Source organism: Ambystoma mexicanum, chromosome 6q (assembly GCF_040938575.1).
Source record: "Ambystoma mexicanum isolate Mex_15411 chromosome 6q, UKY_AmexF1_1, whole genome shotgun sequence".
Lineage (NCBI taxonomy): Eukaryota > Metazoa > Chordata > Amphibia > Caudata > Ambystomatidae > Ambystoma > Ambystoma mexicanum.
The window spans coordinates 222,908,101-222,933,223 of NC_090937.1; the positions used below are offsets into that span (position 1 = coordinate 222,908,101).

The following is a 25,123-nucleotide window of genomic DNA, read 5'->3' on the forward strand; positions in this document are numbered from 1 at the left end:
GGCCCTATTATGAGTTGGGCAGAAAGTTTGGAGTTTTACCTCCAGCTTTTTGCTGGAGGTAAAGATCCTGCTTTCTGCCCATTTTGGGTGCTATTAACACAGCGCTAATTGTGCAGCTCTAATAGCAACTTGAAAGCCCCATTTGGTCCACCTGACCCAATTGGGAATGGGAAATAACCGTTAGCCTGCTACTCGTGATCCAGCACTAATAGCGCTGGACAGAGTAGCAGTAATGCTGCCGGTATCCCAGCGGTATCACCACCGGGATACTGCCAGACTTGTGATGAGGCCCTTAGTCTCTTTTCCATTTCCATGGTGGGAGTTGTCGAGCGTATACGTATATAATCCACAAGTCGTAACCTTGAATACTGAGAACTTGGGTTTACGTACCAGTCTCATCTATTTCTGTACAAGCTTTCCCATACTGCTACACCAGACAAAACCACTCTAGTGCAGTTAGGTCAGTTTATCATATGTGTATTGTGTAGGAAGCTTTCTTGTTTGCTTTTCAGCTTTAAAAATGTGTGCTTTAAACCTCGATTTTATCTACTGGTTGCTAGGTCACGACTGACCACTGGTGTTAGTATCAGAAGATGATAATCCTTACGTACACTTTCATGAAGTGCACACTGTGCTGATTCCGTCCAAGGTTCACGATATACTATTAAATACAAAACTTGCACAAATAGAGCTCTCCTACTTCGAAGTTATTAATCAACAAAAGAATAACTCATGGTCTGTAAGCCAAGGAAAACAGCAACATATTTCTAAAGCACTCTCTGCTACTCTCAGCCTTGGATGCCATTAGTCCGCAAATGTGCTTTCTATGGTAACAGGAATAGTGCAAAAACATCCTGCTGCCCAGACTGATAAAGAAAGTTCCCTTTCAGCATAACTCAGTGCGCCAAATATTTCAAATGTCTACTAAGGCGCTTGAAAAACCTCAAAATAAGAATCTTTTTGAAGGATACACGTTAGGCTATTGATTTGACTGTGTCAATAATGTGCAAACAGAGGAGAACTTCGAACCGCTGCCGCCACTGTAGATTGGTAGATTGTTCTCAATGCTTTTCTGTTTACCAGGCATAAAGAGTAAAGACTGCGTCCCTCAGCTGGTGGCCGATTACATGGCAAAGAAATTTAATCTGGATGAGCTGGTGACCCACACTCTACCATTCGAGAAGATCAATGACGGATTCGAACTGCTGCGGAATGGAAAGAGGTAACTTGTTCTTAATAAGCGCTCAGAAGTGGCTGACAAGCATTGTGTGATGTCTACACAGTCACCAATAAATGAATGAATGAATAAATGAATGAATGAATGCATGAACAGATACTACGACCTTGCTTGTGCACATAAATGACTTATATTGCCTAATCCCTGGACTCTACAAAATCATACAGCCTGGAAATAATGTGTATAGCCCATATATTTGCTTTAGTGTCAACCCTTGGCCATATGACACGGCACACAGCCGTAGCCCCCAGCTCCCACTTACCTGCTCTTCTGCTGCCTGCAGCCTCTTTCACCAGGCAAGTCCTTCCTTCACTGCCACCGCTTCCCCTCTCCATAATCCTTCCACCGCGGCCTCTTCTTCATCACATAACCAACTTCTTGGGTCAACCCAGTGACGCTCTTGTCGCCCTGCCTCCTACACCTATCATGTTTTTGGTTTGCTCAACCATACTAAAATCTTTCTAGCCCTCTGCCCTTGGGCAATACTGAATCGCTATGTAGAAAAAAGAAGATGAGGCATGCACTCTAGTTCCCAGTTTTGTATATCTGCTGCAGTTCAGTTGCTCTTCTCCTCCAAGCACTTTCATATCTCTAGCAATCTTCAGGGAGGCAGTCTTTTCAGGTGTTACTGATTCGTTTCAATGTAAGTCTCAAGGAATTCTGGTAGCTGTAATAAAAGCACAATTTTTCAATTTTGGTGATCAGGAACCAACTCCCCTCCAAAAGCACAATTTTTTCCCATAATTGGGGGACGGGTGAAAACAATCATTATGGCTCTCCTAAGTGGGGCATGGTGACCCCAGTGCCGCTGCCTCTGGAGCCCGGGACTCTTGTACCAATATGTAAAAAGAAGATGAGGCGCATACTCTGAATCGCTATGTCCTTTGTTAACTCAGGTTTCCAGGCCATTCTGAGCTGGCCTGACCTGTAGGGGAGGGCTATGAAGCTTAATTAGAACATTGAGATGTTTGCAGAAAATGAACTGGCAGAAGGCTACAATGGGCTCTATCATGAGTTGAAAGGTATCCCGGTGCTAATTGCGCCAGGATACTGCCCAACGCAATTAGCGTTACTGCAACTCAGTCTGGTGAAATTTGCGCCGAATCCCGAGTTGCAGGGAAGGATGGGGGGGTAAGTGCCATTCCCATTGGACCCAATGGGGTTGGGGGTAGATATTACCGCCGGCAGTAAAAGTGCTGGTAGTAATAGTGCTGAAAATGGCCTTAAAGCTAGTGCATTCACCTCCAGCTCTTAGCTGGAGGTGAATGTCCTGGAACACGGGATTGGAGCAGTGCGGTAAATGTGGCCGTAATAGTGTTACTGACGCATTTTCCTGCTTCACCCAACTCGTGATGACCCCCAATGACTGATAGAAGTCCTCTGTCCCAACATTCCAATATCTCTTCTTTGTCTTTCCTTGTTGTAAACAGAACATTCTTCCCTTGTTGGGTGGAATGTTCTAATAGCTACAATTACCCACTTGTGGGCCTTTAACACCTGCTAATGTCCTTGGAATGCTGCATTATTGTTTAATCCAATCTCCCAACACAATGGGGATGTTGTAAGAAGGACCAGCCTTACAGCAACCCCTTTTTCTCTTTCTACTGTTCAATAGATCAGATAAGTGAAAAGCTTTCCCAAAAATTGAACCAGTGATGGAAGGAACATTATACATGCCCAATTAAATGCAGTCCTGCCAACACAAGATTGTTACCATGATCCCCTTTCAGTGTAAGCGGTGGAGTAAAGACACCATTTATGCTTTATAATGAACAGCAGATATAATTGATTTGTTCTATGACACGACACGTACCCTAACTACAGTAACAAGCATAGCCATTCCCAGCTAAATGACTCACTGCCCCCATTATCTCCTACAGTGCAATTATGGGCTGAGCCAGGTCTAGTTGTAAGGAGATAATTCATGTCTCTTCAGGATAAGTGACAGGTGGCCGGGCAGAGTCTTGGAAGTGTATTGTAACTCAGCAACTTGGCTGAGTGCTGCAGTGATTGGCCGGAGAGTACTGTTTGCAGCGTGTTGACATTGCAGGTGCAAGATAGAGAGAAAGAGAGAATAAGAGAGAGAGAAAGAGAGAGAAAGAGAGAGAAAGAGGTAGGGAGAGAGAGATAGAGAGAACACAGTTGTTATAAAAAAAGGCGTGCCTGTTGTTAATGGAATACAGAGATTAGAGAGTTGAGTTTAAAGCATGGATAAGAGACTGATGCTCTCTCAGTGGTAGCCCTAGGCTGCATACCCCCCCCACACACCCAAAGAATGGACAGAGTCTGTGCAAGGGTTGCATGAGAGGTGGTTGGGGGGGCAGTTTGCTCTTCCTTGAGTTCCTGAAAGCATACAGCAGGTAGCCGAAAGTGCTTTATCCTAGATTCTGCAGCAGCAGATGAGAGCAGGACACCACTATTGGATGGAGAACCCCCCCACACCCCGTGGGAAGTACACCCACTACAACAGCATAGATGAGATATGAATTGAGACTCAGTGCTGGGCCATTGAGAGGCGTGCCTCTCATGGGCCAAGAGAGCCCAGATCAGCCAATGGGGTAGGGTTGATGGGGGCCTGAAGACTTGTACAAGTCCTCTAGATGTATGTATTGTGCCACTCTCAACACAAGAAGCATAGTGTGCAACCCAAAACATATTAAATATGTGTTATTTTTCTGTTAGGGAAGATACTCTTTCTCCATGTCTTTGTCAATTCTGCTATTGATGTCAGCAGGAAGGGCAGAAGGAGGAACACCAGAATCCCTGCTGCAGGTTTTATGGGTTCACTGGATGGGAAGGAAGTACGGTAGTACCCTAGCATCAGTTTCGGAATACTCAAAACAGGGTGTGGGAGGTAGGATTGCTGGAAGTCCATAGGCTGTTACTCACATTCGTCATGGGCGGGTATGCAAGGGAATTTTGGCCCTCACAATCGATGTGCATCCTCATCCCAGAATGAATCCCCGAAGGCATCAATCTGCATCCTCATCCCAGAATTAATCCCCAAAGGCATCGATGTGCATCCTCATCCCAGAATGAATCCCCGAAGGCATCAATCTGCATCCTCATCCCAGAATTAATTCCCGAAGGCTGGGCCTGTGTGAATGATGTATGAATATTCTCAAAGGTCAGCCTTTCTATTGCTTATCTGTCAAAAGTCCGGGAAAGGACTGGTTATTGTAAAGTTTGGCTAGAATTTTAATATTGATGTATATTGGTAATGAACATCGAAGGTACTCTCTTTTGGAATTCACATTTAATTATTTGAGAAAATGTTTTCTTTGTTTGGTGAAGTGTGAAGTCCAAGAAAGGAAACAAAGTACAGAGGCTGTTAGTAATGGAGGGTTTCAGTGCTTAATGTGTAAGAAAATAAGTGCCAGGGCCCAAATATTTTCCCGCACGTCACTGACACATTGCTGCAGGCAGCTTCCAGCCCACTGACACCACCCATGCCTGCTCCATACAGCGTCAAACTAATTGGTGTGAAAACTGCAAATACCACCAGTTCATTGATGGTTATGGATGCATGGTGTGATATACAGATACAATTAGACATAACATATGGGCCTCATTACGGGTCCGGCGGTAGCTGTGCTGGAAAAACCGGCAGGCTGCCACCGGACCCGAAATACCATAGCATTCCTCCGTGATTGCCGGAATCACCAGGGTTGTAATGCCCCGGTGATTCCGGCAATCACGGAGGCGGAGTTCCGTAAATCCCCATTCCCATGGAGTCCCAGCCTTGTTTGCTCTAAATTCCTCCAAGGCCCAGCAGGCCCGCCAGAGGGAACAAGCAAGACTTCAACCTATTAACATGTATGTCTGAGTACTCAGCAAATCAATCTATTACAGCAAGGAGATGCTGCAAGTTCTCTTCCGGGTGCGTGACATAAAGGAGCATATTGTCTGCGAATAATGAAATCAGGTGTCGGACCCTGGCAATCAGGATTCCCGCTTCAGAATACTCAGATCTTTGGAACACTGCGAGTGGCTCAAGGGCCAAAATAAAGAGTATCGGAGAAAATAGGTGGCCCTGCCGAGTGCCTTTCCGCAACGCCCACCCATTCGAAATCTGCCTTCCTGTTCTCACCCTAGCTCTTGGCTTGGTATACACCGAACGTATGCAATGGAGGAAGCTCTCTTCTATGCCAAACCGCTGCAGGGTCTCATATAACGAATCCCACTTGTCTGAATGAAATACCTTAACTTCATCCAACGAGGCAACCACACAGTCCCGGTCCGAATACTTAAAACTATCTATGATGTGGTGTAGCCTCCTCAGGTTCACGTACTGTTCATGCCTGGAACAAACCCATTCTGGTCTGAGTGAACCAGGGCTCCTATCAATATCTTTAGACTAACAGCCAGCAGGGCCGTGAGGATCTTGCAGTCCTGGTTATCCATGGAGAGAGGCCTGTAGGAGCTGCATTGCAATGGTGGTTTATTTAGCTTGAGCACTGTGACTTTTATTGATTCTCTTAAGCTGCCAGGTAAGATCCCCATCTCATAGGCCTCCTCCAAGGCCCCCAGAAACGTGGGTGCCAGCACCACGGTGTACTCTTAGTAGAATTCACCCGCCAGGCCATCTGCACCTGGGGTCTTCCCAGACGGCAACATATGCATGGTGACCTCCAGCTGAGCAACAGAGAGCGAGGCATCCACCTCCCCTCTGTACTGCATCTAAAGCAGTGCTATGTAAGACAGCGCCTCAGTCACATCAGAGCCACACACCGCAGTTTCCTGTGAATATAGGGTTTTGTAATATTTAGAGAACACTGTATTGATCTCCTCCTGGCAGTCACTACTGAACCCCTGGTCATCCCATATGGCACTGATAATTTCCCTCCTATCTTCCCTGCTGCACAACCATGCCAGCAGCCTTCCAAGTTTGTCGCCCTCCACGTCCAGTATATTCTGCAAAATCAAATGTACCCAGCTGATCCCCTGCCTTAAATCGGTCAGGCCCTTAGACTCTGCTCCAGTTCTGTCATCCCTGTGTTCCAACCCTTCGATTTCTGCCTCTATGCTCGTGAGCCTGTCTTACCAATTGCTTCCCCTCGCATGACTATATTAAAGGCCTCCCACAGGGTTTCCACCCGATCAACGCTGCCCACGTTGATTTCAAATAAATGATTGCATCCCCCAAACATCCTCTGAATGTATCATCCATCAGAGCCTCTGCCGCAACCTCCAGGTGGGGTTTGGGGGCTTGTTCGATCTCCCCAACCACGTGACCATCAGTTGGGCATGTACAGAGAGGACTCTAGCCTGATAAGCAGCATCAGTAAATTCCCCTAATACCTAGTGCCCATGAAAAAATAATGGATGCGAATGTGAACCCCGTGCAGAGCAGAAAAGTGCGAGTAGGAGTGCCCCGCCGCATGGAGGGCCCTCCAAATGTCCCTCAACTCAAGGTTCATCAGAAAGTTCCTCAGGGCCCTCGCTGGAGGAGCCGGCTTCTTAAATGTATCATCTGACCTGTCCATTGTCAGGTCGAGTGTACACTTAAAGTCACCCCCCCATATCCACCTAGCACATCATAGGGTGTAGCAGTGTTATTGGGGGTAGGTTTAAGTGTTCACGATACACACTTCCCTACCATTCAGGAGCCCAAGAACCAACACCATCTACCTTCGTCATCACACTTAGTTTCTAGGAGCCTAAAGAGGACGTTCAGTGCGATTTACACCAGCACACCGCTTGCAAATGCAGAAAAGGAGGAGCCATGAAGCTGCTCTCCCCACTTCATGGTGAGCTTGGTCTACCTATCCCTCGTAAAGTGTGTCTCCTGCAGCAGGGCAATCCTGACCTCCTTCCTATGCAGATATGCTAGTACTTCAAATCTTTTGATGTAGCCATTCAGTCCACACACGTTCCATGTGACAAGCCAAACATTGCTAGCCATGTATCCTCAATCTCGGGCCTTGAGCATACCCATAGATCCCTCGCCGTTGCCCCCCATACACACCTCCCAAATCCCCCCAGGGCAGCCCGCAAACCAGTGCCCCACAAAACATCCAATCGGTCTCAGCATTTGCTCCCAACCCACCAAAATACCCTCTATACAAGCCGTAAGAACGAATAAACAACAGAAAACAAACTCCCTCTCCAACAGCCCACTCTCACTCCCCAACAAAACATCACAGACCCAATAGCTACAGGCATATTCAGGCCAAACTGCTTCTTGCGCACCCCCTCCCTACCTCCCGGGTGATGAATAGCAGCGGACACCACAAAACTGGTATCAAAAATTCAATTCAATGTATCTGTCAGCATGTTAGCTGAAACCACGGGAGACATCCGCACCCCTGAAAAAAGGAAGGAAAAAAGGAAAGGAAATGGGGTACAAAAAAGGTAGTGGCCATAATTGTCAACCGCTGGGCTCCCGCCATTTGCACATCGAAGGCAATGTAGCAGCACATGCAACAACACCCTGTGGAGGCCACAATCAGGGTTCATTATTCCGTCTCGCCCGGCTGCTGAGCAATCCCCATTGAGTGCATCCATGAATGTGTCGCTGTGGTGTCTTCAAAGATGTGCAATCGCCCATTGTGCAGCACCTTCAGCTTGGCTGGATAAATCAACATACATCTCAAATTGGCCAGGTGCAGTTGCTCCTTGGTGAGACCAAACACTGCTCTGCTCTGTTGGACCAGCTACGTGTAGTCAGGTTAAGTAGTTAGCTTGGAGGACACGCGCTCAATCACCCCACCTTCCCTGAAGAAAGCTAGTATCCATTCTTTATATTTGTAATCGAGGATCTTGGTGATGAGTGATCTCGGGGGGGGGTACTGGGATGGGGGCTCTTAGGCAGATTCCTGTGGGCACGCTCTACCTTGAAGCCCTGCGAGAGCGCTCCTGGCCCACCTCCTGCAGCAACAAGTTCTTCATGTAGGAAGTGGGGTCCTGATCTATCTCGCCGTAGGGTAGACTGAGAATCCTGACATTATTCCCCCAGGCCCTGCCTTCTGCGTCCTTAGCGCATCTTTCCAGCTCCCGCACCTTCTCTGTTAGCACAGCAATCTCTGATTGATTACTGGTGATGTGGGCTCTGTTCTCTTGCACTTGTGTTTCAGTAGTACCAAGCTGATCCGTGAGAAAATGTAAATCCTGCCTTAAGAGGCCTACATCCATCGTCACCGTTTAAATTTTGTAATCTAGGGCGTCTACAATATCACAATGACAACAACTATTCACTCTTCCCTCAATTGGGTCATTGACAATGAGGCGGGCTCAGGACCCCTTTGTGGCAGTGGATATGCCTTACCACCGCCCTCCCTCTGGGTGAAGGCCTCTGTTTGGCCCTGCCCCTGTTATGCTTGTCCAACATCTGTATGTAGTTCTGCGCAGTGTTAAGCAGGGGACGGTCTGATGTAGCTGAGCCCCCTCACATGTATCCCTCCCCATCTGTACCGATCAGGCAGTATCTTCAATTTGACTGTCCACCATGTACTGCTGAGCAAAGAACTTCCAGACCCCACCAGGTGCCAAAACCCTAAGGCTCAGTCTGCCCTGTGCTCCTGTCGCCCCCACTGCAGGGCATGGTAAGGGTCAAGTGTGACTTCCAGGCAACAGTCTGCTCCCTTCTTCTACGTCTACCCCTTCGAAGGATAACCCGCCACAGATGGGTGCAGATCTTCTACGTCTACCCCTTCGAAGGATAACCCGCCACAGATGGGTGCAGAGTGGGGTCCAGCCAGCAGAAGCCAGCCAGGCCCCAACTGGGCAGCCGGGTCACTATATTGGCTAATGATGCAACCGGCACAGATGTTGCACCTCGTGCCCTCCTCCGGTAAGCTGCAGCAAGTTCACCCTGAGTGGAGGCAACAGCACCCCACTGAAGTGCAACTTTTCCAGCAAGGGGGTGCCATTAACACAGCATCCACAGTCTAACTGTTCACTATCTAACTAGCTGCTCTACGGATATGCAATGTTGTCTGATGGTATCAGCAATAGGGTCTCGCCAATACTGCAGTGCTCCTGATCCCTGCCTATGCAGTGGTACCCTTCAATATCCCCACCCACAGAGGGGGGAAGGGCCTCCATGCCCCCCCAGCAGCGTGCCACAAAGCCAGCTGCACACATTATGCTGTGACCCTCACACACCAAATATATCCAAGAGCAGGCACCCCCCTTGCTTGTGCTGATCTCTAAGCACTATTGTCCATGGCAGGTAAGTGAGGGCCCAGTTTTAAGGGGAGTTCTGCCTCCCAGTCTTGACACAATATCATCTGGAGCACGATCACAGCTTCTCGCTGCAGTTCCCACGTTGGTAAAAAATCTGCTGCCTCGTGGTATCTCCCACTACCATCCCTCATCGGGAGAAATGATCCACCTTGTGGGATTTGTTCACAGCTACAGCATCCCCACATGTAAGCTCGGGAGGGCCCCTGGCTGACATCCAACCCCGGCACGCCCGTGAGACACCACCAAAGACCGCGACACACCAGGGCTATTCTCTGCCACACACCACTGGAGTGGATGCACACAGCTCTCACCTCTCCTTCCTCGCTCCACCTGCCGCACCACGTCGCCACAGTGCTGCGCAGTACAGCTTTGCCGCACTCTGTCTGGCTGCCTCCTCAGATAGCCACCATGTTGAGATCTTCCAGCACCGGACCTCCGACCAAAACCACAACCAGCCCAGCACTCTCAAGCCGTACTACAGCAGGCAGGGCACTGCAGGTACGTTCTGGTGTGGACAAAACTTCACAGATTGTGAAAACAAGCGATTACCGGGTTATCGATGAATGATCCAGCGGGAGCTCCCTTGAAGCACTGCCTACTGCATAGCTGCAGGCCATGCCTCTTACCTTCTAACTCATTGTTATTCATGAAAATTGATAAATAGCCACACCCTGCCAACCTGGGTTATCAAGCTCCTAAATAACAATGAGCAGGCCCAGGATGAAAGATCCAGGTAAGTGCACACTGTAGTTTTTATATTACTATGACCGACTGACAGTTAAAATAATAAAGTTGCCAAAACACCACAATGTAATCAAGCTAGGATTAGAAATAAATGCGGGGGCTCCAAAATAAGGGCCGGGCTGAGCCCTGGCACATCCTGGCAAGCCCCTCCCCCAACAAATTAAGCACTCAGAGGTTCATTTCAGTTTTCACACTAGTCTTTGCATGTGGTGGACACATACAATCTGCATGCAGGTTAGAGAGTAGGTGCCTACAGAGGGACACACATCCCACATCGCTCTTGCTCTAGTTTTGTAAGTGGCAGGTCAAGCCAATTCTGAGGAACTGCAAATGAATAAAAGTGTGACACCTGAGGGGGGACAATATGGGGTTAGGAGAAACATCATACCAAGGAGTGCATCACAAAAATAGTACTGTAAATGATTAATATAACCTTATGCTAATGTCAAAGCCAACATAGTAGTATTCATTTCAATATGGTAGAGGGATTATGTTAATTAATACATCCAAGAGTGTCATTAAGAGATTGTTTTAGTGTAAAATTCCACACATTATACACCATAGAGTGATCAATGAATGTTGATTTAGGTATATTGAAAATTCAGTTTTTTAAGAAATCACTTGCCCTCCCGCTTGGTTGCCCAAATACACCGCTCCATATGGAGCTGGGTCTTGGCCCAATTGCGATAGAAGCTACTCTGAGACCAGTTTTGTACTAGTTGAGGATCTGGAGCAAATCAAGTACAGAGAAGCACGTATTCAAGAAATGGGTTAAGAGGGCAGGAAAGTGCTACCTTGGTTCTGCTTCTTAAAATCTACTCTGTTCGCATTGGGGACCGAGTCCTTGTGGACAAACCCACATACCTTTAATACAACACTCTGAGGAAATTGTTGAACGCATGTAATTTACTTTGCGGGGGTCCTGAATATCTAGTGTGCACAAGTGAATTTGGCCTAGAAACATACCTATATAGATCGCCCCATAGCATGAGCCCGTTTTTACTAAAGTTGCGATTCAACATCCTTAGTGTTGCCAATTTCACTAACTGTTGGGGAGCGGGGAACGAGCCTTTGTGCCGGTTTGTGGATGTGTCTGAAACACAATCCACTTTTTGCTCCTGTGCAATGGTTATAAGCCACTGAGAGTTAAATATCCAAAACCCCTGTTCATTATTAAGAAAATCCGCCAGCGAAGCAATGCTATTGATAAGGCAGTCATTCGATATGAACCTGGCATTCCCTGTTATCAAGTACATTCATCATGCATGGATGTACAAACTCACGTCCATATCTGCCTAAATGTTTTTTAATTGCATTTATAAATATTCTTTTAATGAATCCAATCCTAATGTGATTGATGCTGAGTAATTATGATTCTTAATGTCATTGGGCCTCATTACGAGCATGGCAGTAGCCGTGCCTGTATGGCAGGCACGGCTACCACCATGCTCGCTACCGGCCCCGCCACCCGCGATTGGGTAATAACCGGCCCCTTACGAGTTGAATGGGCCGGTAATTGCCCATTCGCTGGTGGCGGTAATGCTGGGCTCCCGATCCCAATCCTGCCCCATAGGGCAGAATGGGGGTGGGTAGCATGGTTGCACCGGCACCGTTGATAACGGTGCCGGTGCAATCACGAGTTCTGCTCACGGGTGCCGCACAGCCGGCCAGGTAAGACCTGCGGCGGGACGTTATGAACGGTGCCAGTGCCTTACCGGCACCTTTCATACCGTCACCGCCAGGGTCGTAATGAGGCCCAATGTATTGTTTCTTATCTTATAGATTTTTAAGGAGATGCATATGTCTGTATTTTATTGCTTTTGACGGTATTTGTCTGCTGAATAAAGCTTGTACTGATGATGGCATGTTAAGCTGCATTACATGTTTGTTTGTGCTCCATCTTGCCTTTAAAATATAGGCCTAGTTAGTAGTCACAAGCTGTTATGTTAACCTGCTTTTATACTGTGTCACATCACCATCGTGGTAGGTTTAGTGTATAGGCTTGTCTTCGGAGAGCTCCTGTCAGCAGTATCCACACCTTGAGAGCATGGGACAGTGGGAAATGCATGCTATAAACACAAGGAGAAAGAGTGAGATGTTGCACGGGAGGAATGTTTTTTGATAGCATGGGTGCATCTCGGTCAAGTTAGATGGACCTTAGTTCTGAAAAAGTTTGAAGCAGATATGTCTCAAAGCATTGTGACAATTGGGTTGCGTTTCAAGACAGATTTACAGTGTTGTAAATTGGCACACAAAGCTATGCTGCATGCATGAGTGTGCTTGGCAGTCCAAATCACCAAAGTGACATACACCAGTGCCTCCCACGGTTACTTCACATATGGATCACAAGAGGGAACAAAATAGTGTTCTCCCCACAGCGTATTCTCAGCGCTGTATGGGGATTCAGTGTACTTGTTGCAGAAAAGCTATTTTCATGCAAGAACAGAGCACCACACCGAATCATAACGACAGCCGTCCGTAATTGTGCGCGAAAGAAGAAGAGAATGCGGATAATAAAAGTGGAGAGATTCATGCTAGAAGGAGACATGTAGGACTTGGGATTCTGCTTTCAGCCAAATACACTGCGAACTGCACCTGATCAGCTGAGAACTAGAGCTACATATCAAGAGTAGCGATGCCTCTTTGAGAATACGGTAATCTCGAGCCCAGGGTAAACACAGATGTTCTGAAAATAATGCAAAAACTCTGGAGCGATTATTGATTACTACTTTTACATCTTCCTGAAAACAGAGAGGGGCAAGCAAGGCTGTATTTAAACTTCCATAGACAAAGTGTGCCTCATTACGAGTTGGGTATTAACAAGGTAGTAAGTGTGCGGATTTACCACAATACTTGATTACCGTTACTGCCTCTTTGTCCTGTGTGCTCACTGCGGGATTAAGAATGGTGGCAATGTGGTGTTATTCGAGAATGGTTCCTGGGTTGGGATGACCCAGGAGTTGGAAGGACCTTGTGTGAGCAACTCACATATAGTTCATAAATTCAGTTTACATATATATCTCAAGAACATTGTACAAGAGATTCAATATTGAGTTTTGTTTTCCTTTATATAAACTCTGGAGAATCATCAACGAGATAACCATTAAAATATTGTGCTTTTTCAAAGACACATGCTCTCTACAAAGTCCACTGCATTTAGTTCCAGAGGATCATCTTCAGAGATCAAATTCTACAGAAATATGCAAATAAATACAACTTGCAATTGAATGCAAAGTGGTGTTATTCCTCATTTTTGAAGACCATAGGACTACAAGGGGATTTTCTGCAGATTTACGGCAAGCAGTAAATTCAAGGACACACTTGGAATTCAGTGGGGCAGTAAAAGTGGCAGTCATTCTGTTACAGCCAATAAAAGTTGTGGTAACGGAATTACTGCCACTTTTGAAATGCACCACCAAACCTGCAATGAGGCCAAAGTGTCCAGGTGCATATGGTTCAATTCAAGCAATCTGGTGTCACTCCTGCAAATCCACATCTCTAGATAAGGTCTAGTGTCTGCTGCCCACCTACAGTCCCAATTTACTTTGGGAAAACAGTAGAGCCTGGGAGCGGAAATATATCAGGTTTAGACCAATTTATTCACATGAAGCAATATTCACCAAATCTGACAACGTCATGGGTGATGTTTTGAAGGTTTCCTACAGGGTTCTTATTGTATAAGGGGATGGCACATGCATATAGTGAAAACACAGCCCTATGGTCCTTTTATGTAAGTCTCTGATGAACATGCGCATATCTTATCAAGAAAACCAGTTTCTCCATTTCAAGAATAAGCTGAAAAACAAAGCAGAGAACCAACTTGTTGCACCAAGTTTCAATTAATTCCTGCTGACGAAAGTTCACAAAAGGTGAGAATTGAAACTTGTTGAGGTTGTATGTCTGTGCAGAGATAACTAAAGGGACATTCTTTTATATTTTTTACCACATGTCATTCTTTTTTAATGTGTTTGATTGTTTTTAATTTGTTCAGAGAATTTTCCTTTTTTAGTGGTAATTTTATATGCTAAATTCAGGTTAAAGACAGGTATATTTTGTCATTGAGATACATCTTGCGTGTTGGGCGTTGGATATGTAATTTAATAGCACAGGTTCTCTTGTCAATATGAACATGTGATGATTTGGAGAATACAAAATAAAGTTGTTTTTAAACACAGCAACAAACTAATACAGTTTGTAGTTTGTTAGGAGATAGCAATGTTGATGGTGGATCACTATTAATTGTTAGTCATTTTATGTTCACAAAATAACAATGTTTTAATTGTTCTCTAACCTTTCCTGATAGTACTAAATACTCCTGCAGTGACTGTAATCTTATTTTCTGAAAATATTTCTCACTTGAAAATATTATTTCGCCACTTGGGCCAAAATGATTTTTAGAATAACACTGTGTTTTGCTGGATTATTAGCACTCAGCGGGATCCACTGTAACCTTTACAGTACAGCTGCCAACCAAATCAAATCCTCAATATTTGACTTAACATCTTTTCTGCCTCTGTCGGTTGCTCAAGTATTGTAATTCCAAATAAATTCTGAACTGCATCCATTTAACAATTTTGATAGTGGTGTGGTGACTGCATACATATAGCAAGAGAACAAAACGACTTACCAACTTCGGCACAGCTCAATTGATCGTAGAGATAGGTATATTTCTATAGCAAAGGACCTAGCATTTAATATTCTCAATTGCCCTCTCAATGTTTCTAGGACCAGTCTCAGCTTGATATTTATAAATGATAACCCCTAAATATCGTCATCAATCTTTTTTCCAGTGAACCCGACAGTGTTTCATAACATGTTTTTTGGTTTTTATCAATGTTTAATTGATAATCTGCCAAATCCACAAACTGCTGGGTTTGATGAAGAATATGTGGCATCGCCATACATGTAGATCCTAAAGTAACCACCACATCATTTACATATGCAGCCTCTTTAAATGTCCATACTTTCAATTTTTAAAGACAGACATCTGCTCCTCAGATTTTACTTTTATTTACAAAAATGGGTCTATGTACACTAATAAGAGGGATGAAGACAAAGGGATATCCCTAATGGGCTCCCCTTGATGCTAGAATGAGCTGAGAACCAGAGAAACCACAGATGTTAGTTGTTTGTAATATCTTTCACTTGTATCCACTAACTCAAGCACAAAGTTAATTTTACACATAATACCCCAGAGGAAGCCCCAGCACTTTATATCAATTTCCTTTTCCGTTTTGAGGAAGGTATAGGAGCAAGGAGTCCCTCTGGGTGGCAATATCAACCAACATGTTTATATAGGCTCCTGTATTTGTATTTATTTTAATTTATATAGCATTTTAATCCAAAGCACTTTACAAGAGGAACACGCAAATACAACAAGCAATACATGTCAATTGAATCTAAACCAGAAACAGTACAAGGAACAATTTACATTATTGATGAGGTTAAGCACTAATGGAGAGGGATCAAAGTTGTGTTGATCCTCAGCAATTAAAGTACTCGTTATTTATTATTGCCACCATCCTATTAAATGAGATATTTGCTAATTCCTTGCTTTCTGCATTTAATAAGCCCATTGGCCAGTAAAATGTCACATCACACTCATTGTTTCTGTTTTTATGTACCCCAGGATCTTGGTGCACTGACATTTTGATCACTTCTCATTTTCACTGCTTGAAACACTATAACAACTAACAACATACAGTTCTGAGGGAATGCCATCAAGGCTGGATGCTTTTCCTGATGAAACATTGCTTCACTGTCGACTAAACATCTTTGTTGTAACTCTCTTTAAGGTGTTCAATCCAAATCCTGCAGATAATATCTCGACATCCTGATTGGCTCCTAGAGCAGCCATGCGACCACATCAGAACAGAAAGTGGAAATGCCATTTTTTAAACTTATTATGTTTGCCACATCCTGCAATTCCAGGAGACACAGGCAAAAAACAGACGGTTCTGCACCAAACAAAAATCTGGTGTCACCCTGCAACAGCTGTCTGACCTGGTGGACACCTTTCTGGACATTCTGATTGTCTCCAAGAAGTTCATATGACATACTCCTTACCACCTACTCAGTTATCTCAGGCCTTCCAGCTGGGTGTCTGAAATGAAAGGACAAAAGCAGAACATGTTGAGTCCAGTGGGAGATGCCCTGTTTATTCTTTTTGAAGACAGAAAGGGTATATGAACACCCTCCTCACAACATGGGATGCCCACGCTTCTGGTGTTCTCCTGAGAAAGAAGAACAAAGAAATGGTTCACTTGACTAATTCATGCTTCATCCCACCCTTTGCAATCTTCCTATATTCTCGATTAGTCACTCATTCCATACCTATTCCAACCTGGTCCACCCCACTCATCTCCTTCAAGAAGAAAACTCCTTCTCTGTTCACCTATTACTGCTCAACCTCTGAACTTACTTTGTGACTCTAGAGTGCAGAATATCTCTGTAGCAAAACCTAATCTCTTACTGACTACTTTGACTACCACCACCAGCATTCTATCATGATTACTGTCACTTAAGAATGGATCCCAGAAATATTACTACCATAAACCAAAACATCCAACCCATCTGTGTCCATGTCCCCTGCAACCTTCTCCTACCGTCTGTTGAATACATTGCTATCCTCTTCCTTAAATTAACCCCGTCTTTCTACTGTCACCATCTGCCGCGCCCCAAAACCCTCTATCCCTTCTTTCACGTTCATATATGTTCCCATTAAAGTCTCAGTCATACTCATGGCAGAATTCAACCTCTCCAACATGACCAAAGCTCATGGACTGCAACAAGACTCTACTCTCTCTGACCATTCTCTGTTCACGCTCCATAAATTGCTGATCAGAAATAGTAGCAACTCACTCAATCTCATCTTCCTCCTCCTCACTCAATTCTGTGGCTGTCTGTTGACCCATCATCTTCTCATCATCCTCAACTTTATGTCACTTTCACTGCCACTCCTCAACTCTCCCTCTGTGTACAATTACTTATCAGAAACTCCCAAATTACTCTATTGACCCCTGCCTAGACGAAGTCCGGACTTCCCTTCAAGCTCTCTCCAACATTTGTTGAATCTGGTGAAATGGCATCTCTGGGCACTGATACTCCCTTTGGGTCCAATTAGCCCGCTAGCTCCTCGACATCCTCTTCCCTATGATCTCAACCATGGATTGCCCCAAGAATTCAACAGTTGAAGGCAGCCAAACAACTCAACATGAACATTGGCTCAACAATCGTCCTTGCTTCCTAAAAGAAATTGTTCCTTGCTCTCGACTTCTCTAATCTCAGTCAAGTCAAACTATTTAACTAACTTCATTTCTTCTGTCTCCTCTCATCCTAACACGCTGCCCATGAACCGCCAGTCAATATTTGCCCCTTCACTTCCCATTCTCCTTTTTGCTAACATCTAGCAACTTTACCAGCACCTTCTCACACAAACTCTCTCAACTACCGCACTCTACAACTATCAGAGACCCCACCAACCACCTAGGCTGAGCTGCCACCTTTACTTCAGGCAGCCTCCTGCACTCCTGCTGAATCGTGAAGCAGCTGCCACCCCTGACCTGATCCTAACTCTTGCCTCTCTTGAACTTTTCATTTTCCTATGTGACTTCAAAGGGACCACTTTATTTTCACACCTGTTTTCAAGAACCCATCACTAACTGAACAGCACAGTCAGCCATCACCCTCTCCCATTCCTCACTATGTCAAAGTTTTCCAATGAGTAATGCTCATGTTTTTGGTGATTTTCACAAGCACGCCCCACTTTCTCATGTCAGTGAAATGTGCCTTTTTTGCCCGAGGACAGGGAATATTGATCCCGATCTTGCCCTTGGTGAGAGGGGCACACCGAATATTCAATGCCGGCGACAGATGCCAGCAGATGTACACACTGCAGTTTTTTCAATAAATCGAAGACCAAAATGAGAATTAAGGTTGCAGAGAGGAAACTTTATGTCCTCATGTCAACAGTAAAATAGCAGACTATAGGGCGATAATTACTATAGTTTTGTTGTTGTCATGAATCCTAGTAATTGTGTCTGCCCAATGCTGAACTGATAGTTTAAAATAAAAACAGTTGGACTGACAAAAACGTCTAATTAGACATAATTTTATATTCCCAGGCTTTGATCATCCTGAATATTGTATGTGTGTTCCTTGTTGTTGATCTATAGAATAAAGCTCAAACTTAGGTATCTTTTTCTTTTTACCATTAATCATCAAAAAGTATATAAGTATATAAGTTCCATAGATTTTATAATCCTTATTGTCGTCTTCTTTCAAACATCAAGAACATTTATACATTCCGTACATTTTGTTAACCTCAACACGTGTTTCGCTACTTAGTAGCCATCAGGAGCCTTTAAAATACCAATTTTGCAAATCGTACAGTATCAATTGCATGCGATTGTTTCCAATAGAAATACACATTTCATAATGTACAGGAATAGAGCTGGAAATGATCATATATCATATCCAGCTCTATTCCTCTACTATTATGGGATGAGCTTCTTTTTTTTTTAAAGTTTTTATTTTTGGCTGCAGAGGTACAAAGGCACACACAAGAGGCAACAAACTTATACAACAGTTACATCGTAGAGCAGTACAACAATTACGATACAGCAATCACAGCATATACAACATGGCAATACCTGAGGAGGAGCAACAGTGGGGCTTCAACCAGTGGGGTCAGAGCCCGATGGGGCAGGGGACATACCGGACACGGGGGTGTCCTTGCTGAGGTTGTTAAGGTAGGTGTTAAATTCACTCCAAATATTTCTGGGGCGAGATTGGGCGGGGAGCGTAGTCAAATAATCTTCCTCGCAATTCCGTGCCCAGGTGAGTAAGCGGAGCCACTTGTGATAGGACGGGGGAGAAGAGCATTTCCAACTCTGGAGTATACATTTTTTGGCGATCATGCAACTTATATTCAGAAATTTGGCCAGACGTCTGGAGCCATCGGTTTTCCAGACCCCAAACAAAACCGCCAGTGGGTCAGGGTCAACCACGGTGTCAGTTATTGCGGAAAGCGTTTTCAATATGCTATCCCAAAACCCCAGCAGCTCCCCACAAGCCCAAAACATATGCAAATGGTCAGCTTCCTCCGCGCCACACCGGGGGCACAGGGTAGCCGCGGTGCGGATGAACCTCGTGGTCCTGCGTGGGGTGTAGTAAAGCCTGTTGAGGAGTTTGTACTGCATGGCGCGGAAGCGAAAGTTGAGGGAGACCTTTTTGGTGTGTAGACACATTTCGCCCAAGGCAGCATCGGATATCTCCAGACCCAGTTCGCCCGCCCAATCGTCCCGCGCTCAAAGAACTGGGGTAGAGGCATTCTCCTGCAGGATCTTGTATAGTGAGGAGAAGACGCCGCAGGCGCCGCCAGAGTTGGCAATGTAAGCAATTGCCGGGTTATCTGGAGGCTCATCCGGGAATGAGGGCCATGTAGAGCGAAACGCTGCCCGTAGTCTATAGTATTGGAGAGTCTCTAAGGCGGATCTGGTGTGGCCCTGTTTCCATGTTTGGGGGTCTATAAATCTACCTTCGGGGTAAAAGTCGGACAGTGCCTGATATCCCAGGGCCCTCCAGTGTTGGGCTAACGCAGTGTCACATGTGGGTTCTAGGCCAGGGAAATCCCACACCGGGAGCCATTTGTAATAAGGGGAGGACTCGGAGGTTGGATCCAGCATACGCTTCCAGGCCCTAATGGTCGTACCGACAGGGTCAATAGGAGAGTCAGGTGTGTAACGACGATGTAATATGAGGAACATCATGTTGGTGTCGATAGCCGCAAGCCGCTCCAATTCGACATGCGGCCGTGTCGGGGAGCCGGGGTACCAGTGGGTGGCATGCTGGGCCTGGGCCGCGGTCCAGTAGAGAACCAGGTTTGGAGCCGTGAGACCCCCCTGCTTATATGGGAGCGCCATGTCCGTCCACTTCTTGCGCACTGCGCCGGAATGCCATAGGAACTGCGCGCATAGTGTGTGTAGTTTGGTGAAGTATCCCTTCCCAGGCCATATAGGAACGTTACCGAAAGTGTAAAGGAGCTTAGGAAGCAGAATCATTTTAATGAGAGAGAGTCGACCCGCCATGGACAATGGGAGAGAGCGCCACCTCAACATTTTGGCCTCAGCCGACTGTGCTACGGTCCCATAATTGTCGGTCAGTAGGGTAGGTTTAGTTAAGGATATCTGCACACCTAGGTATCTGATGCCAATCGGGGACCAGCGGAGGGGGTACTCAGTGGTGGGTCGGTGGGTAGATTTGGTAAGCGGGAAGATCTCAGACTTTGAATAATTGATCGTGAAACCAGAGTACGTGCCGATGCGCGTGATATCCCTTAGTATGGGATCCAAGTGGGTTGTGGGCTCTCTGATGTACAATAGCACATCATCCGCGTATAAGGAAATTATTTCGGGGTCATCTTTCAGCCTTATTCCCTTGCGGGCGTGGCGTGCACGCACATAGTCCGCCATTGGCTCTATTGCGAGTACAAAGAGAATCGGGGAGAAGGGGCAACCCTGTCGGGTGCCCCGAAAAAGCGTGAAAGGGTCAGATGTCAGAGAATTGGCCCTTACACGTGCTACAGGGGAGCCGTATAGCAATTTGATAAACCCGATCATGTTTGGGCCAACGCCCATTGTCTCCAGCAGCAACCACATGTAGCTCCACGAGACCATGTCAAAGGCCTTCTGGGCATCCAGGGTTACCGCCACAGCCTGGGCATCCTGATCTATACGGGACAAAACATTGAACAGTCTCATGATGTTATGGGAGGTGGACCTGCCGGGGACAAAGCCTGCCTGATCCTCGTGGACTAAGTGTGGCATGATAGGCAGAAAACAGTTCGCTATGATCTTTGCAAAGATTTTGGTGTCGAGGTTCATAAGGGAAAGGGGTCGATAAGATCTGCACTCATCTTCAGGTTTGCCAGACTTGAGCAGTACCGTGATAACAGCTTCACGCATGGAAGGAGGAAGGATGGAGACCCGGAGTGCTTCGTCCCAGACCTCGAGTAGTCTGGGGGCCAGTATGGCCACGTGCTCTTGATAGAACTCGGCAGTGAGGCCGTCAGGCCCCGGCGCCTTGCCCTTGGGCAGATTTGAGATGGGCGTCACTATCTCGTCAAGTATGATCGGGGAATCCAACTGGTCGCGGGTGGCAGGGGATATTTCAGTAGTGGGAATGTGGGCAAGCAACTCTCGTATGTGTTGTTCAGTGTGTTCGGCAGGTTGGGAATACAGGGATCTATAGAACTCAGTGAATACCTCCAAAATCTGTTGATCCGCCCATTGTACATTGTCGAAATGGTCCTTGATGGAGGTGATCTGAGTTCGGCCGAACTCCCCCCTCACCAACGCTGCCAGTGTCTTTCCCGGCCTATCCCCCTCGCCGTATTTCCTGGCGGCCAGTGGTCAGCTGAAGTACTGGATTTCACGGGTGGCGAGTGCGTTAAATGCTTGCAATTCCTCGCTAATTTGGGACAGTATGGCGGGGTCAGCCCCTGTGGAGCATTGTTGCTCCAGTTGCTTCAATTTGGCTTCGGAGGGGCTGAGGGCCGCGCGAATTGTTTTCAATAACCCAGCCGCCCGTGAGATGGACATTCCCCTAATGTACACCTTAAAGGCATCCCACCGGATCGCCACCGAAGTGCCCTGGAGAGAGTTGCGCTCAAAGAAGGATTCGATGTCAGCCAGAATTTCGGCTCTGAACACAATGTCCCTGAGGGCCTCGGATTTGAACCGCCAGGTGCTAAGTGTTGGGACGGGCATGCTTAGCTTCACCGAGAGAGTAACTGGAGCATGGTCCGATAGAGTACGGGGGAGGATCTGGGATCCCTCCACACTGCCCATGGTTTCACTGGACACGAAGAACAGGTCTATTCTGGATGAACTGTCGTGTACCGACGAATAATAAGTGTACTCCCGGCCCTGGGGGTGTAATGCCCTCCAAACGTCGCGTATGTTAAGTGTCCGCATGTGGCCGTGAAGTCTACGTGCAGCACTGGATAGGGCGTGGGGGGCCGTGCCAGTTCTGTCAAGGACAGTGTCCAGAATGAGGTTCATGTCTCCCCCCCATATAGTCTGGATCCCTACATAGCCCAATAGTATAATGGTCACCACATCAAAGAACTCAGGAGAGTCGACATTGGGGCAATATGTATTGACAAGTAAGTATTCTTTGTTCACCAGGGTGCAGTGAAGTATGACGTAGCGACCCTCAGGGTCTATGTAGCTCTTATGTAGTATAAATTTGATCGATTTATGTACCATCGTGAGGACACCCCTGGATTGGGAGGAATAAGAGGTGAAGAATCTAGCGGGGCCCCATGACGGGGCCATGGTGCCCGGGATATGGGCGTTGGAGTGTGTCTCCTGTAGGAGTAGTACCTTGCAGCCATGCCTGCTTGCAAAAGCCATGATCTTACGAGCCTTGGTGTGATTGCTCAATCCGCGGACGTTCCAAGACATTATGACGGCGGACATTTCAATAGCAGATATATGAACTCACAGTACACATGTCAGTGAACATCCCAGGTCCAGCAATGGTGTGTGTTCCCAAGGTCAAAGACGGGAGTGCACACGTGGTTTACCTTCGTGCGTGCCGAGGGACCTCGATTGCCTTTCTTGTGTAACGTCCCATACCCACCCCCCACCCTCACCACCAACCCAAACTTAGCAGTGTAAACAGAACCCACCCTCGACAATGCAGAGCTGGGCCGACCCCAACATGGCCCAGTCTGCCAAGAAGCCCAACCGGGGCTGGCCCGCAACAAGGGTATAACCAAGAGCAGTGCAATCGCAGTGGGGTGCGCTATTGCCGCGTAGTAGCACGCTGGGAACCAGCTGGTTCCGTTACAAAGCAAACAGTGTTAGCGGTCATATTGTAAATGTCTCTATTTTTCTCAATCAAATACGGGGGTCAATAGAAGGAACATAGCGGTTCAGCAGCCCGGCAACCAGGTGTGACCATAGAAAGGTTCATGAGGCAGCCAGAGTGAATGCAATCAAGTAAGCAGAGCGAAAAGCATTTGGTCCATGGCAGGAGTGAGAACAAGGCAAAAATTGCATGAGGGGGCGTTGTACCCGTGGGGATACAGAACGCAACCAGCCATGAATGCGAGCAAATAGTGGTATGAAACAAACAGAATGTGGTCATTGCGAAGAAATAGCACAGATCAACATGGAGTTCAGTCATTGTTCATAGAGTCATCGACAGGAGGTTGCAGGGGGACATGTGCCTCAATGAATTTTACTGCTTCAGACGGCACAGTGAAGAAATATAACTTGTTGTTGAACGTGAACTTCAAGCGTGCCGGGAAAAGTATGGCATAGGGAACATTTCTTTCTCTGAGGAGTTTCTTCACTCCAAGGAACTGGCGGCGCTCCTGCTGGACACCAGTTGAAAAGTCGGGAAAAATTCTGATCACTTGCGAGTCCATACGTAGCTCGCCCTTTTCCCGAGCGAGGCGGAGAATTATGTCGCGGTCCTTGAAGCTCAAAACTTTCGCAATGATTGGCCTCGGGAAGTCTCCAGGCTTGGGCCGCGGCGAGAGCGCCCGGTGTGCCCTTTCAATGGTGAAGAAGGGTGACATGTCTGGATCGCCCAGTAGTTCCTTCAAAAGATTTTCGACCGCCGGTTCCAGCCTGCCCCTCAGCGCATTCTCCGGGACACCAATGATGCGTATATTATTTCTGCGCGACCTAGATTCAAGGTCATCACACTTGGCCTTGAACGCCTTCATGTCCGCAACCAGGGTAGACACGGTGCCCTGGAGCGTGGCTATGTTGTCTTTGTTGGTTCCAATTCTGTTCTCCTCCTCCATGATCCTCGACCCCTGCTGGTCCAATTTGGCTCTGAGCGATGCCACATTGGCATTGATGTCATCAAGCTTTTCGTGGAAAGCTGCAAAGTTTCTAGCCATGGATTCCATGATTGAGGTGAGGTCCGGGGTGGGTGCCTCAGCAGGGAGCACATCGGACACCTGGTCGTCTGACGTGTGGGCCGAGTCGGACCTCGGGGCGGGCTTGGCGAATTTGTCCATGGCCCCGGCTTTGTTAGTGTTCCTGGATCTGTTGGACATCGTAGCAGATGATCTTAGGGCGTCGAGTGCTCAGAGTGGGGACCAGTGCGAGCGTGTTAAGGAGGCGCGCCGCAAGCTCCGCAGTCGGGGAAGCACGGATCAGTGAGGCAGGGCGCCAGGCCACAATTGCACCTATGGAACGTAGGTGGAGGCTGCAGGGTCCGCGGCATCAAAATGGTGCGGAGCAGCCGCTATGACGCTCTGATGGAGGGCCAGTGTCCGGGTCGGCATCCGAGTAGGCGCAGCAAGAGGGACAGTAGAGGCAATGTTCAGTGGAATTGCAGGGCCCAGCCAGGGCCGCACCAGAACAGATATGAGTGGTCGACAGGCGGTGTAGCGCAGGGAGAAGGCAGTTCTATGTCCAATGTCCGAGCATGGATCAAGGCCCACTAGGAGGGGGCACATGTAGTCTCGTACAAACAGAGGCCGGCCGGGGTGCAGGGCAGCGATGGCGGGTATGGGCGCTCCATGGGGTGTGCAGCACGGACAAAAGGCTCCAGTCGGGGGTGGCAGATGGCGATTGGGAGCAAGGACAATGTCGAATGTTGCGCACAGCAGACGGAGCGGCGCCTCACCTGGGGCCCTGTCAGCGAAGGGATGAATCTGCAGTTCTCCGGCGGGCTCACAGTCGAGCGAGGCAGGTCCAAGTATGGTGCTGAGGGCCGCACCGGGCGCACCCGCCGGAGGTTCCGTGCGCGGCCCAGCGAGGTGGTCTCGGGTATGGCACGGGCAGGCCGGAGCAGAGCAGTGGGGGCCTAACCCAGGCCACAGCACAGGCCAGCGGGGGCGCCGCCCGACCCGCGGTGCTCACGGTGCGGGTCGCAGACAGTGCGAGGCGGACACCCCACAGGGCAGGGGCGATTGGGCGGGCAGCA

The 25,123-nt window shown here is 47.3% G+C and overlaps 1 protein-coding gene across 1 annotated transcript in view; it reads left to right on the forward strand.

Moving 5' to 3' along the window:
* Window positions 1–25,123, forward strand: part of LOC138515911 (alcohol dehydrogenase 1-like) — a 321,818-nt gene that overhangs the window by 249,884 nt on the left and 46,811 nt on the right. The window contains exon 8 of the mRNA XM_069630674.1: window positions 1,084–1,222. Coding sequence (XP_069486775.1) covers window positions 1,084–1,222 — 139 coding nt within the window. The remainder of the gene's footprint in view (window positions 1–1,083; window positions 1,223–25,123) is intronic.